We start from the raw sequence: 21,503 nt of genomic DNA on the forward strand, positions 1-21,503 counted from the left end.
TGCTTGGAGCAGTCAGCACTTGGTTCAAAAGGGAGTTAATGTAACTCAGATGTAATGTGTGGCCAAAAGCTTTGGAGGATTTTACAGTGAACATTAAAGCTTCCTAGAGATGGTAATTTTTAGGGCAGTGACACAGAGTTCACTGCAAAATATATCTCCCATTTGTTTAGAGCCTCTGACAGGATCCTGAAACTGACATTAAAGGTTTGTTAACAGCACTTGGTTCAAAAGGGAGTTAATGTAACTCAGATGTAATGTGTGGCCAAAAGCTTTGGAGGATTTTACAGTGAACATTAAAGCTTCCTAGAGATGGTAATTTTTAGGGCAGTGACACAGAGTTCACTGCAAAATATATCTCCCATTTGTTTAGAGCCTCTGACAGGATCCTGAAACTGACATTAAAGGTTTGTTAACTAAAGGTTATGCTTAATTCTCTGAAGCATTTTTTCCTGCAGTAGGAGTAGTGGTTTGCCTGTGTTTGTATGTGTATAAGTGGTATTGCCTCTGGTTTTGTATGTGACAAAGCAGAGGTGGTTTGATTTGCATAGCAACTCTTGGTTTGCACTCTGCAGCACTCAAGCTGAACTGGGGCAGTTGTGCTGAACACAGGATTAAGTATTCACTCCAGAACTGTATAAACATTCTCCTTATCAAACCAGTGCACAGCAGGTCAGAAGTTGACATCAGTGCAGTTCATGCAGTTGATTTTTTTTTTCTTCCTTTACTGTTCTCCTTTGTAGACTCTTCCTTATCAGCAGTGTCCTTTTCCCCTCCTGGTGTATTTTGGGGTTTAGCATAAGCCACTGTATCTTTGCCTTATCTTGGTTCTAGTTGTCATTAGGGTGATATAAGTCACCTTGGAGTTTAAATATGCTTACTTTATTTATTGACAGAGGAAGCCTGTGAGATACTCAGAGGTGGCCTGTGGTGGGTGTGGTGGCAGAACAATTTAGAGAGGCCATTCCCAGCTCTGCTGCCTCTGTTCACTGGAGACTTCTGTCTCCATCACTTTCCTTCCTCTGGCTGGAGCCCATTGGGTTGCTTTCTCTCCTTCTGGGCATTTCTCTTGCTTATTTTGTTTCCACAGTCTCCTCCCTCACCACTTGTGGTTATCTGAGGTAAGGTGGGTGTAGCCACAGCAAATGCACCTTTTGTGCAGCCTGTGCAAAAATAAATATTTATAGTACTTTAGGGATTAAAATTTGCTCTTTAACATATTTGTTGAGGAATAAATGTGTGAGTTCCTACAGTAAAATCCTTATGCCCACACACCCTGGTTTCAACCTGTAATTAATCTTTTCTTAAATTGCTTGGAGCAAGAACACCTTTGTTGGTATGTTGTGCACAGCCAGGTTGTGTTGCTTAGCATGAATATTGTGCTGTCAGCACTACCACAAAGCCAGTTCTTAGGCAGCCTTAGGATCCATTTAATTCAGCTTCAGAAAAAGTCAGCTTTGGGAAAGAGAAAAAGAAGGAAGCTTGCAGACTGCCAGACTGGGAAATCTGGCAAAACCCAGTGCTGGATCCCAGTGTAGTTGAGGTTTGACTCCCTCTCCTCTTATTTTAAATAACCTGTTGGTTCCTTGCAAGGAAGAGTCTTGTGCTCAAGACATGGACAGTGCTGAAGATCAGTGTCAACTGAAGTAAAACAGCTCCAAACCTGTTTAACTGTGATTAAATTCTCTGTCCCCAGAGTACCTGTGGCAGGTCCTGCTCAGTATCCCTGAAGACACTCATCTGGCTGCACTGGCAGTGTTAGCACATGTTCTGATAAGCCTGTGGGAAAGTACAGCAGTGGTTCTGCAGTGCAGTTTCATATTCTGATTTATAAGGGAGGCTGATGGCTTGAAATCTGGTCAACTTTCTTTACTGAAAATCAAAAGGAAGCTGCCAGCTGCAGAGGCTGTCACAGGCAGGGAGCTGGAATTAAATTACATAACCTGCCAGCTCAGGCCTGAACAGAGATGTTGTTAAATGTATTAAAACAGATGAGTAGATTATTCTGGGCTTTTGAAAAGAAGCAAAGGCCCAGCTTTGAAATCCAAATGAACATTACAGGAAAAAGGGATTAGTGCAGGGGCAGCACTGGGATAAATGCCCACGTTGGAAGGTCTGGTTTGTCTCTGTGTGGGGCAAAGCCCCTGGTGGGACAGGTGATGGTGAATGCTCAAACCTTTCTAGAATCAGTTTCATAAAAGTTTCTCTTGCAATGTTGAAATGAGGCTGGGCAGTGTCCTGGCTTTTGCTTTTGGCTGCTGCATTCCTAGAGTAACCTGGAATTTGTATGTTCAACCATAAGTTCCTGTCTTTGCCTGATGGTTTACCTGACCTGGAGTGTGAAAATGGAGAGAGATGCTGTTGACTTTCCTGTGGTCTTTCAGATTGGTTTTGAACTGCTGAAACAACAGATTTCAGGGGCTGAATGTAAATAATTAATGTGTTCATGTTCTTCAGAGGTGACCATTAGGATCCCATTTCTCCAGCTGGCTCTCACATGGAGAAATCCATCCAGCAGTGGCATTGCTGGGGTAGGAGAGGCAGATCTGCATGTTTCAGCAAGCTCACAGCTGTTTGCTTCTCTGGGCAGGTGTTCAGAATAGTGAGTACTTGCCTGGGCAGCCCTCCGGAGACTTTCTGCTGGGAATTCCGGGATAAGGAGAAGAGCTACCACAAATATGGCCCTCTGACACCTGTGCAGTTCTACAATGAGCATGTGAAGCCTTACTTCAACATGGAGGACAAGGTTGGGGATGCTGAAAGGCTGTTCAAGGCTTCTTTTTGTTGCTAAGCCACTTATTTCCCACTGTTCCCATTGTCTCTCCCCTTGTAACTGCAGCACAGGGATGGCTCTGTGTTTATTGTCCCTGTTGTGCTGTTTGTGCTCTCCCCTTCAGTTATCTCTGGTCTTGCACTGCAGTTCCCCACCGATTTTGTAATGATAAAATATGCACTGATCTCATCAGTTGTAACACCTCATAAGAGAGCAATTAGACAAGGAATAACATGCAAAGCTGTTCTGCCACAGTTAGGAGGTGAACTTACAAAACAAAACAACAAACAAAGCCTTAAAAAAAACTGGTACTTGAGCCAAGTGACTGGTTTGCTGATGGGACAGACAGCTAACTGGGACAAAAGCCATTCCCTGAAATCCTAGATTCACTGCTCAAAGGCTTCAGTGATGTTGCACCTTAATTTATGACATCTTGGCTTTTGGCAGATTTGCCTGGTGAATGATCCTCGGCCTGAGAATCCCTACAACAGGCTGTACACAGTGGAGTACCTGGGAAACATGGCTGGAGGCAGGAAAACACTCTACAACAACCAACCTGTGGAGGTCCTGAAGAAATTAGCTGCAGCCTCTATTAAGGATGGAGAGGTGGGTTTGGGTTCCTTCATGGATGAGAGCCTGTGCCATGGAAAACTCCTGGGATATGGCCTAGACATGACTCTCCCTCCTTTTTGCAGGCTGTGTGGTTTGGCTGTGATGTGGCAAAGCACTTCTATGGCAAACTGGGAATCAATGACCTGAATATGTGAGTAGGAAATCAAACTAGGATGCCATTTGGGATGCTTGGGGAGGACATGAACAGCCCTTTAGCTACTTAAGAAACTAATTTGTACTTTGGATTCTATACCCCAAGAGAATATATTTAAGTAATTCAGAAGCAACAGGAATTTTTTCAGTGTTGGTTAGATGTGAATCCTTTAAAGATGCACTAGAAGTAAAGTATTACTTAGTGAAATTTGTGGTGAGAGAAACTCCAAAAGGGATCAGTGTTTGCATTCATTCTGATGCTGAAGTAATTGTGCACTAGCTCCTGGGACAGGGCAGTTTGCTGATTCCCTAATTTATTTCCTGGAATTCTCCCTGCATCCTTTTGATATGGCTTGTCTGGCTTTCTAATAGATTCAACCACGAGCTGGTGTTTGGGGTCTCCATCAAGAACATGAACAAAGCAGAGCGACTGATCTTCGGGGAGTCGATGATGACCCATGCCATGGTCCTGACAGCTGTCACTGAGAAGGTACTAGCTCACTCCTGAAGCTCAGCTGCTAGCAGGGATGTATGGGAATATCCTGGGATGTATGGGAATATCCTGGCAGCTTTGTGTTCTGAGCTGTGTTCTCCTAGGGTTGGACATGTGTGCCACCAGCCCCTGGTGCACAAGGCCTGGTTGTTTATTCTCCTTGTGTTGTTTGTGTCTGAGCATTCAGAGCTATAAATATTTAACAAGGAGGGAAGAATTTTAGACATGTCAAAGGATTTCTTGCCTTTTGCCCACAAAGTTTTATTGGAGAACCACTGCATGCTTAGTCCAGTCTGTCTCCCAGCAGGAAGCTCCTGTGAAAATGCTGGTAGAAGGCACTTTGCAACAGTGTTAACCTCCTGCAGCTCTCTGGCATGTGATCTCCCTGACCTCTAATTAGGGAAGGAAAATTGTCCAAAATAGCTCTGTGGCAGACAGGCTGAGATGAATCCACAAGTAAATCTGCTCCTGGCAGTATAACAAAGCAGATAATAAAGTAAAGAGACCCATGTAAAAAATTACAACTCTGGGTTATCTGCTATGTTGAAATTTCCATTTGTTTCCAGAAGTTGTCATTATTAAAGTTTGTTTGAAGTGACCTCTTCCTGTCCAGCATGACCCTGGCTTGAGAAATAACAGCTTGCATGGCACTGAGCTCTGGAGTTTGGGGACTGGAGATGGGAATGCTGACTCATAAGAACTTTTCCAAGTTACTTTTTACAACTTCATATTAATTTTTCCTGTTTTCTGCATTCTGAGCTCTTAACACTTCTATTTTATGTCAGATTGCACAAGCATTTCTTTAAATACCTAGCTGAAAAACCATGAAAATTGTTTTTTAAGTGGTAGTTTTTAAAGCTTATTTATCTATTCACCACCAAAGTCTGTACATTTGCCCTGATGGTAGCAAGTTCCAGACAGCTACAGCCTATGGGCTGTATTTTTTAATCAGTTTTTGTATGCCTAAATGTACAGTTGCATAAGAAGTGACTGAATGACCTGATTTCTTAAACAAAAGGCTGTGTATAAGATCAGTATATGATGGATGATATCTTTAAAGTCCAAAGATTCATCAGAAGAAATGATCCTACAAGTTCAGCATTCGAAAGCTTTTCCACATTCAAATGGACAAAGTTGTTTCTACTTTTGGTTTGCAAGTGTTGTCTTACATTAAACCTTAATCTAAAGGAGCTTTGATAAACTTGTAAAATGTAATACTTTGGATTTACCTACTTTAGGAAAAGGCTTTGAAGATTTAGAAAAAAATCCTATTACAATTTTACAACATCAGAAATTGATGTGGATTTAATGCACCTTTTGGTTAAAAACTTGGTGTACACGAATGTGTCCATCCCAGTTTCTGCCTGAGACATCCTTAGCCTGGGAGCTCTCAGGTGTCTCATTTTAAGGACTCTTCTGTATTTTCAAGTGAGAGCAGAAGCATTACAACAATATTCCACTGAATATTAAAAATGGATTTATGAGGTGTTTTCTCAGGTTAGTTTTTGTATTAAAGTAGCAAAGCAGCAGCCTTGGAGCTGTGTCCTTCAGCTGGGTTCTTCCAGGGTGTGCACTTGCTCTTACTGAGGCTCCTCATCCTTGTTCCTTTCCTCTGATTCCCAGTTCAGGCAAGTGGTGCATCCTGCCCTTCAGGAGGCCTCGTGCCCTGATGGGGGCAGGGATGGCTGCTCAAATTCTGTCAGTTAAGTCCAAATTTGAATTAGTTAAATCTAAGTTGTCTGGTAAAAATAAGTATTGCAGGCTCTTCTTGACCAGTTTCTCAGATTTTATCTAAGTGGGTAGATGAGTGTTTTAGAAAACTACATTTTCCCAGCCATTAGCAAGAAACCATTGTCTGAGACTCTCTGGTGCCTGTGGAGTGTTGGGAGTGGAGCTCTGATTTGCTGGTGCTGGATTTGGACATTGGCTGCGCTTTCCTGTTCTTCACTAGTGAATGCCATTGACTTGTTTTGTCACAGGAAGGGCAAGAAGATGCATTTGAAAAATGGAGAGTGGAAAACTCCTGGGGTGAAGACCGTGGGAATAAAGGTAATGTCTAGTCATGGGAACAGAAAGCTGAACCAAACTGGGTTGTGTATGGAAGGTGTGGGAAGATACTGATAGACTTTATCTGAAGCTTATGTTTTATCAAAGCTTAAATCTTCCATTATCATGTCTTTAAGGTTGATTAGTTTATTGCTGTGAAGCTGCTGATTCTCTCAAGCCCTGTACACCAGTTTGCTGTTGATCTCAAGTAAATCCCCAGCCATTATCCCTGCCAGGAACCCCAGCAGCTGTAGGAGTTTGACAAGTGTGGCAGGGAGAGCACAACCTTGGCCATTTTGTTGGTCATGATCCTTTGCAGCAGAACACAAGTATGAAAAATATAGTAGCATTAGCCTGAAAATATGGTGATACTTGTCTTGTGAGATTCCAGGAATTTCTGTGGGCATGTAACCAGTCTGTTCAGAGAGGGACAATAGGTAAGTGCTTGGCAGTATAAACAAGATAGGATCACTTCCAAGAACTGCACTGAACAGGAATGCTTTTTGCTTTTGGTATGAAAGGAGAAATAAAGACTTCAGTGCAACACTCTTAAATGTGTAAAGCTCAAAACTGCCACCACAGCTGTCTCCTCTGGCTGTGGCTGGTGCTGGTGATTAACCTTCCTGAGTCATGTGTGAACCTGAAGTGGTTTATGTTTTCTTTTAAAGCTCTGTTTATCAGCCACTGTAGGATTTACTGATTCTGGAGATGAGGGTATGGCTGGTCCCAGCCTATACTGTGCCTAGCTGCAGGGCAAACTGTTCCAGCTCAACAGCTGGCTGGGGGAAAAAATCAATTAAAAAATCATAATTCTGGTTGCCTTTTAGAAGCTGTGCTGAAAACATGCTCTGCAGCACCTCTGCAGTGTTTCTCCTTGGCGTAGACACCCAGTCCAGTTGTTGGATGGTGTCCTGCTCCTGTCAGGGGCTCTGCAGGAGCTTGCTGTCCCAGCCTGCACTGCTGTTCCTCTGGAACAGCTCCGAGGGCTTTGCAGGGCCCTGTGCCAGCCTGGCAGGGCACATGGCAGCAGTGAGGACACAACTGAGTCACAGCTGAGCAGTGGTTTAGGAAATTGCTTCCAGTTGCTTCTGTGCTACTGGGAATGACTGGAGGGTGCTTCTCTGCTGGGCTGGGGACAGCTCTGACCTGCTCAGCCCTTTGAGTGGGGCTGGTGGTTTGAGCATCTCTGCTTTGCTCTGCCAAGGTCACTCAGTCAGCTTTTCCTATATGGAGTGGAGGGAAACTCCATGGTTTTTGTCATCCCATGTGAGAGACAGGCTGGATGTGGGCTCAGCATGGCACAGCCTCCCTGGGGAGTGTGCCAGGCTGGACACTGTGTCCCAGGGCATAACAGCCACTGCTCACCACATTTTTCTGCTGCACATTAATCCTAAGTGTTGGTGTGGCAGAAATTTCCCAGGATGTCTGGGTTTTCTTTTGGGAATACACTATTTCTGGAAGTCTCTTTTTTAGGATGTGGTCATATTCATAAGCTTTTGATAACATGAACAGCTAACTAAAACATGGAATATTCTTGGCACAGTGTCTTAATTTATGTTGTGGCCTCTTGGTTTTGCAGTAGTGTCTGTTCCCAGTTAGCTGTTTCCATTCACAGCAAAGAACTCCAGTAAAAATCTTCAGTCTTGACAAAACAATGAAACTGTTGATGTTCAGCCTTCAAGGCTCATCAGTGTGACAGTAGTAAAATATACTTTGGAATGTTTGATTAAGTAAAGAAGCCAAATCAATGCTGAGGAAGTAACATCAAAGTCTGCAAATGCAAACTGCTACTTGGTTAAGCATTTCTGTGCATAGTAGAGAATACAAAATATAAAAGTGCCTGGTCAGTTGTGCTGTTCTTGTCAGATCACTTTGTTTTGGGACACTCCAGATGCTTGGTTGGTGATGTTGGATGCTGCTGGTGTGAGAGGAATGCTTCCAGGAAGGAAGTGCTTTACTCATCTGCTTTACAGCTGCTCAGTGTGGACTTGGATTAGTTCTCCAAACACTCTGACGTTAACAGGTGTCTGTCAGCAGCTCTCCATGGGTCATATACATTCCTTGGCCAGGGCTGAGTTGTTCTTTGTTAGAACTGGAGAAAGACTGGGCTCAGTTTCAGATTTTTGGCCGTTATTCCCAAAGCACAGCAGTAGCTGAAACCTGACACTGTGAGTAGAAGTGATACCTGTTGGGCTGTGACTGAGCAGTGACACTTCTGTGCTGGAGCATCCAAATAGGCATTCACTGGTCAAGAATGAGTTCTAGAGCCACTCAGAGGAGCTATTTGTTCCTCTGAAATAAATAGGACCCCAGAGGGACTTGAACAAGCCCTGCCCAACCCTGTACACATGTCATCTGTGTGAACTTTGCTGGGTGAGTCACTGTCCCTTATCTGCTGTGTACTGGTCTCTGGAAAGTCTTGCTTTCTGTCTATACTTTGTTTTGGTTAGGGAGTTGCCTGGAAAAGTGCCTTGACAGAAAATCCCACCAGAACTAGAAACTTGACTCTATTTCAGGCTGCTTTTTTTAAAGGAGGTGAATCCCTGGATGATTTTCTTGGGTATGACCAAACAACCTGCTGTGGAGCTAAAGGCAATTGGACATATCCTTCAGAGCTTTCGCAAACACTAGAAGAGGTAACTTAGAGTCACTGAACCATTTAGGTTGGAAGAGACCTTTTAAGGTCTAGCTGAGTCCAACTCTTAACCTAACACTGCCAAGCCAAGCACTAAACTATGTCCCCAACTGCTACATCTACACATTTAGATCCCTCCAGGGACATTGACTCAACTTGGCAGTTTTTTCCCCTTCTTCCTGCCCTGATTTTTCACTTTTCACTGCCCAGTAGTAGGTGGTGTAGGAGGGTGAGGACTCATAGCCTGAGCTTTCTTGCTGTGTCACTGAGTCTGTCTCACCCTGAGTTTTTATCTTATCTGCCTTGTTAAAGAATTGGGGAGCTTTGCTTGGGTACGTGTAAAGAACCAGAATCCTCGTCAGGAAAGAGTCAGCCAAGAATGATGTTAAACTTGGCACATCCCACTTGAGGCCCAGTTGGGTGTGGGGGATAGGAGTAAGCCCCAACTCCCAGTATTTCTTGGACAGGATGCTGAAGGGTCCAGCCTGCAATGAAACACCAGGGACTGGACTTGAATCATTAAACAATGAGCAAACAAATGACTATTTGTTGGGAGGAAATAGAAGTGTTTTTTCACATGGGATCCCTCCTGCTTTGCTCCAAGTACAGTCCAAGGTGCCAGGCAGCACCTGTGTCCTCTGACTTGCATGGTGCAGGCCTGGAAAGACTGTGATTCCTGGTTTGGGTATCATGGGATGGAGTCAGTTATATGCTCACACTCCAGGGTGGGCAGGACTGAATCCTTCTGGTAGTGCTTGTCCTGGAGAAAGGGAAGCTCTGGGAATAGCCTAGCGTTGCCTCTCCTAAATATTTAGTAATTACACTTATATCTGTTGGAAAAGTGTTTCTTGGAATCCTGTCTGTTTTTCCTCAAGGAATGAACACAGCTGCTGACAAACATTGCTTGTTTTTCGAGGTAAAAAAGTCACTTCCCAGTCAAATATTTCCTCTCTGGTTTATTGGCACTTTTTCAGCCATACAGGCAAGTTGGATTATTCTGGGTACTCTTTTGTTCTGGAGACACAGGACACTATCACCTAACTCTGAACCCAGCTTATCCCATCGGATATCTTGTTTTAAAAAAAAGCATGGAAGAGAGGAATACTAAATCACACTATCATATTCCTTTGATAGAGATCCATCTGCTTGTTTTGGCATGGAAAGGGCTTTGTTGTGCTCCATCTCCAGCTAGAAGTCATCTCCCTTTGGACATTGTGTGTTGCACTGGTAGTTGCATACATGCTCTTCTGCATGAGGCATTTTAAGGGTTTAACTGTAGAAACTGTAAACATCCAGTGTCTGTACAAGTGCACACATCTCATCCCATCACACTGGGATGAGCACTGTTAATTTGTTCTCCTTCTCTCTCTCTCTCTCTGGAGGAGTTAGAGCACAAGTACAATGTGGTTTGTACTGGGTCCTTTGGGAACTTTCAGGGGCTTTATTTTCAGGGCTATATAGGATGTGTTTCCTTTCAGTGGAGAAGTTGATAATGGTTTGCACTGCACAGAGCTCCTCAAAAAGCAACCCGAGTTATTTGCATGTCCTGAAGTCCTGCTCGACACTTCCTCCTTGTTCAGACACTGATCCTAATCGGCTCTGTCAGGCTCTGAGATACAGGATGTCAGCAGCACAGTTCATTATCCTCTCAGGGTGCAATTACTTGTTGGCTCTTGGGAGTGAGAGGTTTTTGTGTCCCCCAAGAACTCATATCCTGAAGAGAGAATAATCAAGGCAGTTCCTTTGGCAGTGTTTCCAAAATGGCTTCTAGCCTGGATTGCAGTTGATAGGGTTTTTAATTTATGGGAGTTATCTGATCTCCTGCTTTAGCAACAAGATGGTGTAGATAGATGCATTTATTGTCCATATTCTTTGGACGTTTTCTTGTTTCATTTGATTGTGTATGATACTGTATAAGGACACGAGGAACTTTATTACATAAAGCCTTCTCATCTCTCTCCTAAATGCTTCCTTTCTCCCAGCCACTCTTATTTTCAGTTCACCTGGAGTAGTTTGTTTCCAGAGGTAGCTTTCTGCTAAAACCTGTGATCCTCTGAATGTGCCTTTCCCCTACCCCCAGTTCAAAGGGTGTTCACTGAAATTCTCAGGAAGAGATTAAAGGAAAAAAGTAAAAATTAGCTGAACTGAGGTGTGACTGGGATGGCTTTGTTAGAGGATGGAGGAGGCAGCTGCCTCTTACTGCACGAACTAATCCAGCAAAGCTTTCTTAAACTGAAGCTAGTTTGGATATTCACCTGGAAAATTTTCCTTTTCACTAAATCCTGAAAAATTCTAAAGCTTCAAAGACTCAAGCTTATATTCTGCCTTAAATGCATTTTTGTTTTTTAAGACTTTGTCATTTCCTTGAGTGTTCTCAGTGCCTGTTTTAACAGAGGAAATGCAGAGTATGAATCTTCTGGATCTTGTTTTCCTGGTGAGCCCCTTGCTTGGCCTTTCCATGCACACAAAGCACATCCTGTTAGTCTGTGTGTTCATTTCTTTGTGATTTGTGAGTTTTGAGAGAGAACCAGAAGGACCTCATTTCTTTGTGATTTTTGAGTTTTGAGAGAGAACCAGAAGGACCAGGTCCTGTCTAATGCATCATTGGTAGGTGAGATTGTCTGGGACTGCTCTGCTGTGCTGGTTCTAACTGTCTGATGTCACCTCCAGGTTACCTGATCATGACTGACGATTGGTTCTCCGAGTACGTGTACGAGGTGGTGGTGGACAAGAAGTATGTGCCAGATGACATCTTGGCCGTGATGCAGCAGGAGCCAATTGTTCTGCCAGCCTGGGACCCCATGGGAGCTTTAGCCAAGTGAACTACAGAGTATTTGCCTCTTAATGGTCATCAGAAGTAGATGCAATAGAGAATTCCAGTGGTCGGAAGCCATAGCCAAACGATAACGTGACCAAGCACTCAGCATGGTCTGTGTTCTTGAAATGCAACTTAAGGATCTTTGGGAAATAGTGCTCTGCTGACTTGGCTGAATAAAGCCCTCACACAGGCTACTCCAAAAAGTCCAAAGGGAAAGGAAAAAACCCCATAATGAAAACACATTAGAGTTGCTGTCCATGGCAGTTTGATTTTACCTGAAATTTCAATAAAAATCAGTGTAGTGATGTAGTAAAATTCTTTTGACCAGTGTTTTCCCTAGAAAAATGGGCATAAAAGGCTCTTTAGAATGAATAGTTAGGTGATTGTTAGAACAAACACATTGAGATACATAAGTGATCAATCACAGTCTGACCTGTTCCATCAAAGAATGCCCCAAAATATTTTATATATTGACACTTTTAGTTTTGGAGGAAACACAAGAATCGAAACTGCTCCAAATTGCACTTAGTAAAATGTTCTCTTCCAGCAGAATTGGAGATGGGGAATTGTTTCCTTGAGGTTTCCAGTCTGACTTGTTTTTATTCTTCCATTATTGAGCTGGGAGTGGATAACCCATGCCAGGCCCAGTGCTGTGTCTGTGTGCACAGGAGTGCTATTTTTCAGTCATATTAGCAAGAACAACCATAAATATGTTCACAGGTGGAGTTAGTGTCATGCTCAACAAAAAAAAAACAATGTTTTAATTGCTGCATTTTATTTGGATGTTTTAAAAAACAAGATGGTGCTATGAAGCTTTTGAATAAACACTTTCTAAAGTGACTGGTCCAGATCTGGTTTCTTTTTTAAATGAGACACGTGATTAATGAAATGGGAAGATAGTAATGACCTGCAAACACATCTCAGGGAGCCAAAATGTCAACGTCCCTCACATGCTAGAGGCAATCAAGTAGTTTGAGCACAGTACTAGGTCTTGGATTTAAATAGTGCCAGAATGTTTGTGTGTACACAACAACCTGCTCTGCACTGGGCTTAGTCAAAGGCAAATAAGAGGGTAAGGAAGGATGAAGAATCACCCTGGGACACAACTGCAAGCTCCCAGGAGTGGCAGATAGATGCTGCTCAAGTCAAGTGCAAGCAAAAACAGGATGTTTGGTATGGGCCATGGTACTCTGCAATTTAGTTGGACTTTTCTTCCATTTAGACAACAGAGATAGAAAGTTATTAAATGATGATGAAGGTGTAACTTGTGCTGGTTGCACAAATGTGTGTGTCTATGCACATGTAATATTAAAACTGCTAAGCTGAATCCTCCCTGCCTGTTCCCTGCTAAACTAAAATCCAGGTCAGGTTTTGTCTAGGAGTCATCCAAGATGATTCAACCTGCTGGGATTAACCTGCTCACTTCAGGAAAGGTTAGATCAGAGAATATGGTGTGGAACAGCAGCAGGAGGTTGTTACTGGCCTTGAATGATGTGTTTTAAAGTCTGTAAAACTACCAAAGCTGTGCTGGAGATGTACAGAGTATCGTGGCAGTACAGTGAGGCTATAATTTGACTTTTACATCAAAAGGTTTTCTGCCTTCTCAAGACCTCTGAGGGTGCAAAAGCAAATGGCTCTTGCTCCCAGCATGCCTTTTAGTAGCAATGGTCACAAGCAGTAACAAAGCTGTACCTCTGCAGCCAGTTTTCCCAATTTGGAAGTCTGGGATCAGTCTCTGGACAGGTACATAATCTTTCTTTGCTTTCTACTCTGTGGACATTTGGGTATACCTTTTAATTAGCAGGATATTGATTTGTCAAATATATTTAATATTAAAATATATTTAATATATTTAATTATCAAGTTACTATCAAATACTTTGCCACCATTTCTGATTTATGATACTCTGCTCATCAAAATGTGATCTCTATCACCATGTGTTGTGTAAGGAACAGCAGCCAGGGGTAACTGGAGAGGCAAACAGAATGCAGCACAAGTGTGAACTCAGTCTGAGTGGGATGGACAGAAAAATATAAAAATATCATGGTTGATCCCATATTTTTGTAGAAAATGTCATGTTAGGATGTAGAAATAGAAATAGCCTGAAATATATGTCAAGTGACACAGCTCAGTCAGGGAGTGAGCTGAGGGCAGGATCTAGTTTAGGGCACTGCACCTCAGGGAAGGCAAAAACCGAAAGGAGTGTAGAGGGGAGTGGTAAGAATGATCAGAGGACATGAAATTGTGACTAGTGAAGGGCTGAAAAGAACATGGTGTTTAGTCAGACAGAAGGGGAGACATCACATTCCATTAATTCATAAATGGATGCTTTACAGAAGAGAATTTTTGTTCCCACTGCTCATGATAAATTGATTCAAAAGACAAAGGTTTCAAGTGCAGCAAGATTTAGGGAGCTCAGGAAGAGCTTTGTGGTGATGAAGATAGCAAAGAACTGGAGCAGAGTGCCTGAGGATCTGTAGGGCCTCCTCACAGACCTTTAGGAGGCTACAGGCACATGTCAGAATGGCACTGGTGCTGTGGATCCTCCTTTGGGCAGGAGATGGACCAGCTGTTGTTTCAAGATCCCTTTTGGTGCTGGGTTTGCACAGTCTCTACCTCGTGCTGTTACTTACATCAGGGTAAGTAAACAGTCTTGTATTTGTTGCTGAGCCCTGGTGGCTCTGGAGCAGAGCCAGGTCCCTTGGGAAGTTCTATTATGCACAATATTTTGATTATGACTAATGCATGTGTTGTTTTGGGGCTTTTTCTCTTCTAAAAGGTCAGTATTTTAGTCCTTCAAAATCTTTCTACTTAGGACTTCACACCAGTTCTTCTGTTTCCTCTCTGCTATCTACGGGTGTGAGAGCAGGTAAAGAGAAATAACTTTTCCTCTGGAGTTTGCTGACATTTTTGTTGCCCATGGCAGCACTGATGAGGATTGAGTTTGCTAAAATAAAACCTGTTTCTGAGCCAGTTTTTGTTAATTTGAGTATTTAAAAGCATTGTCCAGCATGTGCTTATCTCCCCAGCTCTTGCCCAGATATTTCCCTGTACAGCTTACACAATAGTATGTGGATTTTTTCCCTTTCCTTCAAATAAGCACAGAAAATCCACATGGCTACAACACACTGTGGGAAGTGAAGCCAATCTGGCAGCAAGTTTTGCCTTTATGCCCAGCAGTTTTATAAGTTCTTTGCAAGAAGGAATAGGGAAGAGGAGGGGAAATGCAGATATCAATGAGAGCTGTGTTTCTTCTGCTGTGAGGACTTTGAGGGCAGTTGAACAAACTGTTTGTGCTAGTGACACCAAGTCAAGGCTGGCACTGTGTTAGGTTGGATATTCTGTTTTGCTGCCCCACCTCACAGACCAGGGAGCTTGTTTTGAACCTGTAGTTTGACACCAGAGTAACATCAGTGTGTATAAAATGATTCCCCATGAACAGCTCCTGCTGATGTGATATTTACTGGATTGCTTTGCCCTTTCGTCCTAAAGGAAAACTCACTGATCTGATCAGCAGCCCTGAACTGAGGAAGTAAGAGTGGAGACAGCTGAGTGATGATTGAGATGTCACATGCTCTGTACTGAACCTGAGGAAATTCTCAGTGTCCTGTGTAGCACAAGGCACAGCTGGAGCCAGAACAGCCTCAGTCTCCTCTCAGGTGTGTGGAAGTTAGTTCACAGCCCAGGGCTGACAGAAGGAATTGGCCCAGCACCTCTCCAGCAGAGTGTGAAAGAGGAACAGGCTACTTAACCCCTCTCAGTTCACAGGAAATGGTTCAGAGATCATAAAAAATCAAACTCTTTCCAACTGATGGAATGGAAATAATGTGGGAATAAGCCTGGCTTGCTGCAGGTTGTCTCAGCAAAGAAAGCTCTATGCTGTATGAACTGGAAACCCAGACTGCAAAAGAATTAACATCCAACTGCTAAAAAGATGCTTTGGTTAGAATTTAAAAAAACATTTTTGCCCCCTGCATTTCAGTGCTGGTTCTTCCTTTAGGTTGTATCCTTTGCAAAGCCTTAACCTTTGGATTGCTGAGGAACCAGCAGACTAATAGTTTCCTTTTCCAGTTTGTCAATAAAAACATGAAGTTTTCATGTGAGTGAATTCAAAGAGAGTTCTTCTGGCAGTTGCAAATATTGACAGATGATGTTATAAAAGTCAACTGTCTCAGATTCAGACAAAAGCCAGAAAATCACAAGTGTTTCTGATGAAGAAAAGAGGCAGGAGGAGAGGTTACATGTAGTGGTGGTTTGGAGGTTCTCAGAATTGGATTTCTCCATTGGAATGTGCTCATTAAACAGTTGTAGTGGAAACAGCAAAACCTCTCCAAACCTCATCCAGCTCCCAGATCTGTATCCCAGCACTGTCAGCATGGAAAATAGCAGGGAAGGGCAATCAGAATTTCTTTCATCCTGAAGCCAACTGTAATAGCTTCTAATGTGTCTGATTCCTAACGAAGCAAAAGATGGGAACAAATAAATATTTTAGGCTTTGTTTGTTCTGTGTTATTTGGAAAACTGTTCCTGTCTCCTCTTACTGGCAGCGAATCAGAGACACTTGCAGAATTACTAACCTCTTAGCACAGCTGGTACTACTGTCATTGGGTGATCTGGCTGAGGCTTCCCATTCTTGTGCTGGTGACTGGAATCTCAAGCTGCTTTATCTGTGAAGTGTGAAGTGTCTGAGGTTAGGTCATGGGTAAAGGCCATTTTCTTCCTCTTGTTTTTTCATTCCCTAAATCATTAGGATTTTGCCCACCAATGCACAGAAGGTTTCATTGGATTCTGGGACTGACTCAGTACAGTACCTGAAAGTTTTTCTCATATGAAATGTCACAAAGTTGAAGGGTTTGCCTGAAATGTGCACTCTGTTACTTCTGTTATGGCCCAAAGGCTCCAGACTGCTTGGCAAGACATTTAAAAAATGCCCCTGTGCTGCTGCAGAAGACATTAGTGAAAAACCAGATGAAGCAAAAGGCCTGGATAAGGCATGAAAGGTGAGTTTGTGCTCCCAATATGCTGTTTTTCACATCACAGCTTTGTGTGCCCTACCAAAACAACTACTAAGTGACACTGGGTGCTGCTGAGGGGCAGATGAAAGCAACTGAACTGCCAGTGTTGCCCAGGATGAATGGTGTGCAAGAGTGTTTGAGACTTGTTGAAAGAACCTACTCCTAGCAGAGACTGAGAAAATCCTCAGACAAAGGTCATGAACCCTCTAAAACTTAAAAACCCCAAAGATATATATATATAGGTACAGATATATAAATATAATTTGTAAAGAGCAGAGAGAGAATTTACTTCTTGTAAGAGGGTAGAAAAGTGAGTAGTGAGTTCCAGTAGTGAGCTGGAAATCTGCAAAAAAGGAAAGGAACAAATTCCTTGTACCATCCTCCGACCTCCCAAGAAAGAACAAATCCTGCTCTCCAGAGCACAGGATCTAATCCAGACATGGATACACTGACATGGTAAAACACTGTGTTTTGACCTCCATAAAGGTTTAGTGAGTGAGGACAACAGAATTTCTCCTTTCCAAGCCTCTGGAATAGGACAAAATGGGGAAGGCTGTGGATGAGTATTATATGCAGGGACACTAACCTGTGGGGTTTTTCCTGTCTGCAGTGAAGATGAACATGAGCAAACCTGATTATTCTGGAAAGCAGAGCACAGGAGAGGAACTCAGCACAGCAGAGGGGAGTTAGATACTGCTATTTTACTAAGAGGTCAATGAATTTCTAAAGCAACTGAAGGCAAAAGGCTTAATTTGACAAAACAATGTTAATACATTGCCCACAGGGATTAATAGGAAAGCAAAAATGGTTTTAAAATGAGTCCATCATGTGTGTAATTGCAATACTTGAGCTCTCCTTGAGATGGTGCAGGTGACTCGCCCTGACTGGCTGCTGCTATCATCAGGAACCAGAGACAGCAAAGGAAAGTGCTAATTATAGCTTTCTGCTTTTCAGTTTTCAGTTTATTTTCATTTCAATTGTTTGGAACAAGACTCTGAAAACTGGCAACCACTTACAGCAAAGCTGCTGCTGCTCTAAAAATCACCTATTCTTGTTAGTCTCCATTCAATTTTTCCACCTTTTTTTCTCCCCCAAATCTGCCACCTCCACTCTGGCACTACTTCATTGACCTGTTATTTATGACTTTTTATAAGCACATTGTAAAGTGCAGGAATGAAGAAATCCTGGATGAGAAAAGCTGGAGAAAAAGCACATGTGAAGTGGAGTGAGGTATTTGGAGGAGTAGGAGGAAAAGAGGAAATTACTTGTTGAACTTACCGAAGGAGCAAAACACTCGTAAAGAATTTGTGCTTCAAGCTTTAAAACAAACCTTATTTCTTTGTTAAAGCAATGCAAGTATTCTGCAATAGAAATTACTCTTTCCAAGCCCTTTTGCTGTGATAACATCCCAGTTCTTCCTATCCTGCAATTTCCAGACCCACCTGCAAACTTGTAATTTGACTTCCTCAAAACTTCCGTCCTGTTTGTTGTCCTCATCCTCATCACCATCCTGTTATTTATAGCTGGAACCACAGCCAGCAAAACTGTCCCTTACCAGGAAAGCTTCCCTCCTTCTCCCTCTGCCTTCATTGGATGCTGCTTGTCTGAAGGGATCAGAGCAGACAAATGTAGCCACCCACCTCTAGGAGGAAAACTGAGCTGCAGCCCTGGTGAAACATAAAGTTTATTTGACTAAAGTGACGCAAAAAATTCTTAAAGAGCTCTTTGGCAGCAGATTATCTGCAAATCAGACCATGTGAGGGGGGACTGGTGTACAAAAACCTCCCCAAGATACCGAGTTGCCCACAGGCTGAGTCCCAGAGGCTGAAGTAAATGTGGGTGAAGGTTACTCCAGCTTGGAGAACTCCAAGGGAAGCAGTTCGGATCGATCCGAAACACAGGTATGTTATGATTTTGTCTTTAGCACTGTGCTAGCTGAAGTGCTTTATGGAATTCAGACAGACTGTGAGACAGCTGTCCTCAGCACTGACCTCCTGCAGCAAGCACACACCAGAGCTTCATTAACTTTCACTCCTCGTTGCCTCTTTCAACTTCAGTCATAAAATCTGAAATCCTAATGACAGCCTAAAATCTGTGCACTACATTTGGGATCTTTTTAAGTTAGCTTTGAGGTCTTTTCTAAAATACTGGGGAAATGTGCATCTAACGAAGCTTTTTTTGGGGGGGAGTGAGATACATTGAATTTTGGTGAAAGTTTGCTTTGATTTTGTAAAACTTTTAATGTTTTTTCTTGGGGTTTTTTTTTCTGCTGTTATATGCTCTACTCTTTTGTTCAGGCACTTGTCCAGCAGTTCTGAATGTTGGGAGACAAATGTCTGTAGCAGAACATGTTCTGACAATCTGAAATTAGGAGTTTTGGCACTCCATGTAGCTGCATTATGGGTGTAAAGTTTGTTTAAAACTTAGCAAAAAAACCCCATTACACTATAAGGATAAATGAAGGAAAAGAGCAGAATCTAAAGGGAAAAACCCAACAGTCAATGCAAGTTGTTGTTTATTTTGAAAGGGTAAATTGAGCTTTATTAACCATATTAAGTTATATTTTATAAGGTAAACTTAAAGCAGAGGAAATTACTGAGCTCAATGGGACAGATGTAGTGAAGCAATAAATGTGAAGAGTACGTCCCATGTGTTTATAGTCAGTCCCATTTACTGAACCCAACTGGCTGCTGGGTTAGTGTCGAAGAAATCTGAAGTTTCAGTGAGGAATGCAATGGGACTGAACATAGGCAAGGAAAACATGTTTTGGTATGTTAAGAAATCCTGAGGGGAAAATGATTGTGCATTTAATGGGTTTGGATTCTTGAAAACGTGGAATTTTTTAATGTGGGTTTTCAGCTGTCAGACCAGGGAAGGTCTCACACAATTGGGCTGCACCTTCTGGTACTTTGGATGATGAATTGACCATAGTTTCCTCAGATAATATTTGGTGAACTTGTTATACAGCAAGTCACTGTTGTGGGGCCGTTCTGTACCTGGGCAGATGGTTATATAAATTAAGAAAAACTGCCCCAAAACTGGAATGTAATAAAACCCCAAAATGATTCCCACACATGGAAATGCGCAGTGTATTGAAGCTCTTTCCTGCTTTCCTCCATGGCAATATAAACCACTGAGTTTTCATTAGTATTAGAGCCTAAAGAAATGTTCACTCTGTGTCCTGGTCTCCTTCCTGATGCTTACGATTGAACTCTTGTCCCAGCCTGTGTGTTTTCAGCTCTGTTCCTCTGCCAATGTGTATCTTGTAGAAGTGATAGAACATAATGAAACACATCTGTGGGATAAAGAATTAAGTGGAACTCAGAGCCTGAGCTGTAATTTGGAGATAGCCATTAACAAGTCTCCCTCAAAGAAACATCATCTGTTACTAAGGAATTGTGCTGTAGTTATTTGGTGATGTTTGCTCTGTTATGACTCTTCCTTCAAGTTTACATAAATAATTTGAGGAAGAACACAAGAGCAGTATCATTCCCTCCAAGCTTATCTGTTTCCTTGCACTACACACAGACACTCCTGAGCCACAAAATGCATTTCCCCCTCCTGTTCTGTAAATAACTGACACCAGTTTGGCAGCATTCCCACTACAATACAGTGTCTGTTCTCTCCACAAATTGTTGAAGGTAAAAATCCTGATGACTTTTTAACTTCAGACTGAGCCATGAATAAGATTATGGCACAAAACTCACAGCACAGGTTCATATTCCCCCAATATTGTTGTTTTCAGGAGAATCATTTTCCCATCTTGCCTATATTTAGCCTTATCTGGGAATAAAGGAGTTAACTGGGGAAAGCCCACTCCTCATAGCAGTCTTTGGGGAGCCTTTTATTCTCCCAGGAGGTTTAGGTTGGATATTAGGAAGAGATTTTTTTGTGGAGAGAGTGCTCAGGCACTGGAATGTGCTGCCCAGGGAGGTGGTGGATTCACCATCCCTGGAGGTTTTGAAGCTGAGACTGGATGTGGCACTTAGTGCCATGGTCTAGTGACCACGGTAGGGTTGGACTCTATGATCTTTGAGGTCTTTTCCAGCCTGGTTGATTCTATGATTCTATGATATTCTAGACACTCATTTTTTAATGAAATCAGCAGATGTAAACACACTGAGAATCAAAAGGCACCAATTTTTTGCATTACATACCTAAATATGACTCATGTATGACACAGCAGGTAAGAATCTTCATAATCCAGGGCAATCTACTTTCAGGATTTCATTGGTTGAAATTCCTCACAGTATGGGAGCATCTGAGCTATCCCATAATACTTTGGCTAAAGGGTTACTCCTAGCCTGTGCAAGCTCAGAGGAAAAATATGAAGCCTCTCTACTCTCTCACACCACGTGGCAGCAAAAGAGGAACAGCTAAACCACAAAAGTCTGTTGAAAGCAGTAAGTTTATGAGCTTCTCATGGTCATCCAGGCCATGTACCTCCCTCCTGTGCAAAGAGACAGACCAGGAGTGTGTGAGGAGATGTGGGTGAAGACCAGAAATGTTTACAGCTCTGTTTCTGTCCCTGGAAGTACCAAGGTACACAAGTGTCGGAGGGTCATGGCTGATACTGTGGCTCAGAGGTGAGAACAGAACCTACAGCACTGCCTTTTCCTGTGTGGGATGTGATTTCTGTCTTGTCAAACAAACTTCTTGCTTGATATTCTAGATGAAAGTAATGTCCTTGGACTCCTTCCCTTTACACACAACTGGCTGTGTGACCTGCAAGGCGTAACCCGCTTCTGTGTAACTTTAACCATCTTGAATACTTTGTGATACAAGTGAGATTCAGGTTAAGTTAACAGGAATCATCTTAGTGTTTGATTCCGTTTGCCAAGACCCTAAGCTAACTCTTTGTCTTGAGTTTCAAAGTGCTTTCATGCCCTGCAAGTGGCTGCATGTGAGCAGAGGGAGCAAGGCAGACTGAGGAGCAGTGGGAGGGAATGTGGTAACGGGAG

General features: G+C 42.7%; 1 protein-coding gene across 1 annotated transcript in view; it reads left to right on the forward strand.

Moving 5' to 3' along the window:
- BLMH (bleomycin hydrolase) overlaps positions 1-11,729 on the forward strand; it is a gene marked incomplete at its 5' end in the record, with an annotated part of 16,970 nt that extends 5,241 nt beyond the window's left edge. The window contains 6 exons of the mRNA XM_009075028.1: positions 2,588-2,743; positions 3,218-3,376; positions 3,466-3,533; positions 3,908-4,025; positions 6,008-6,077; positions 11,380-11,729. Coding sequence (XP_009073276.1) covers positions 2,588-2,743; positions 3,218-3,376; positions 3,466-3,533; positions 3,908-4,025; positions 6,008-6,077; positions 11,380-11,531 — 723 coding nt within the window. The remainder of the gene's footprint in view (positions 1-2,587; positions 2,744-3,217; positions 3,377-3,465; positions 3,534-3,907; positions 4,026-6,007; positions 6,078-11,379) is intronic.
- Between the last annotated feature and the right edge of the window lie 9,774 nt (positions 11,730-21,503).

The sequence above is a fragment of the Acanthisitta chloris genome, unplaced genomic scaffold (genome assembly GCF_000695815.1).
Source record: "Acanthisitta chloris isolate BGI_N310 unplaced genomic scaffold, ASM69581v1 scaffold28775, whole genome shotgun sequence".
NCBI lineage: Eukaryota > Metazoa > Chordata > Aves > Passeriformes > Acanthisittidae > Acanthisitta > Acanthisitta chloris.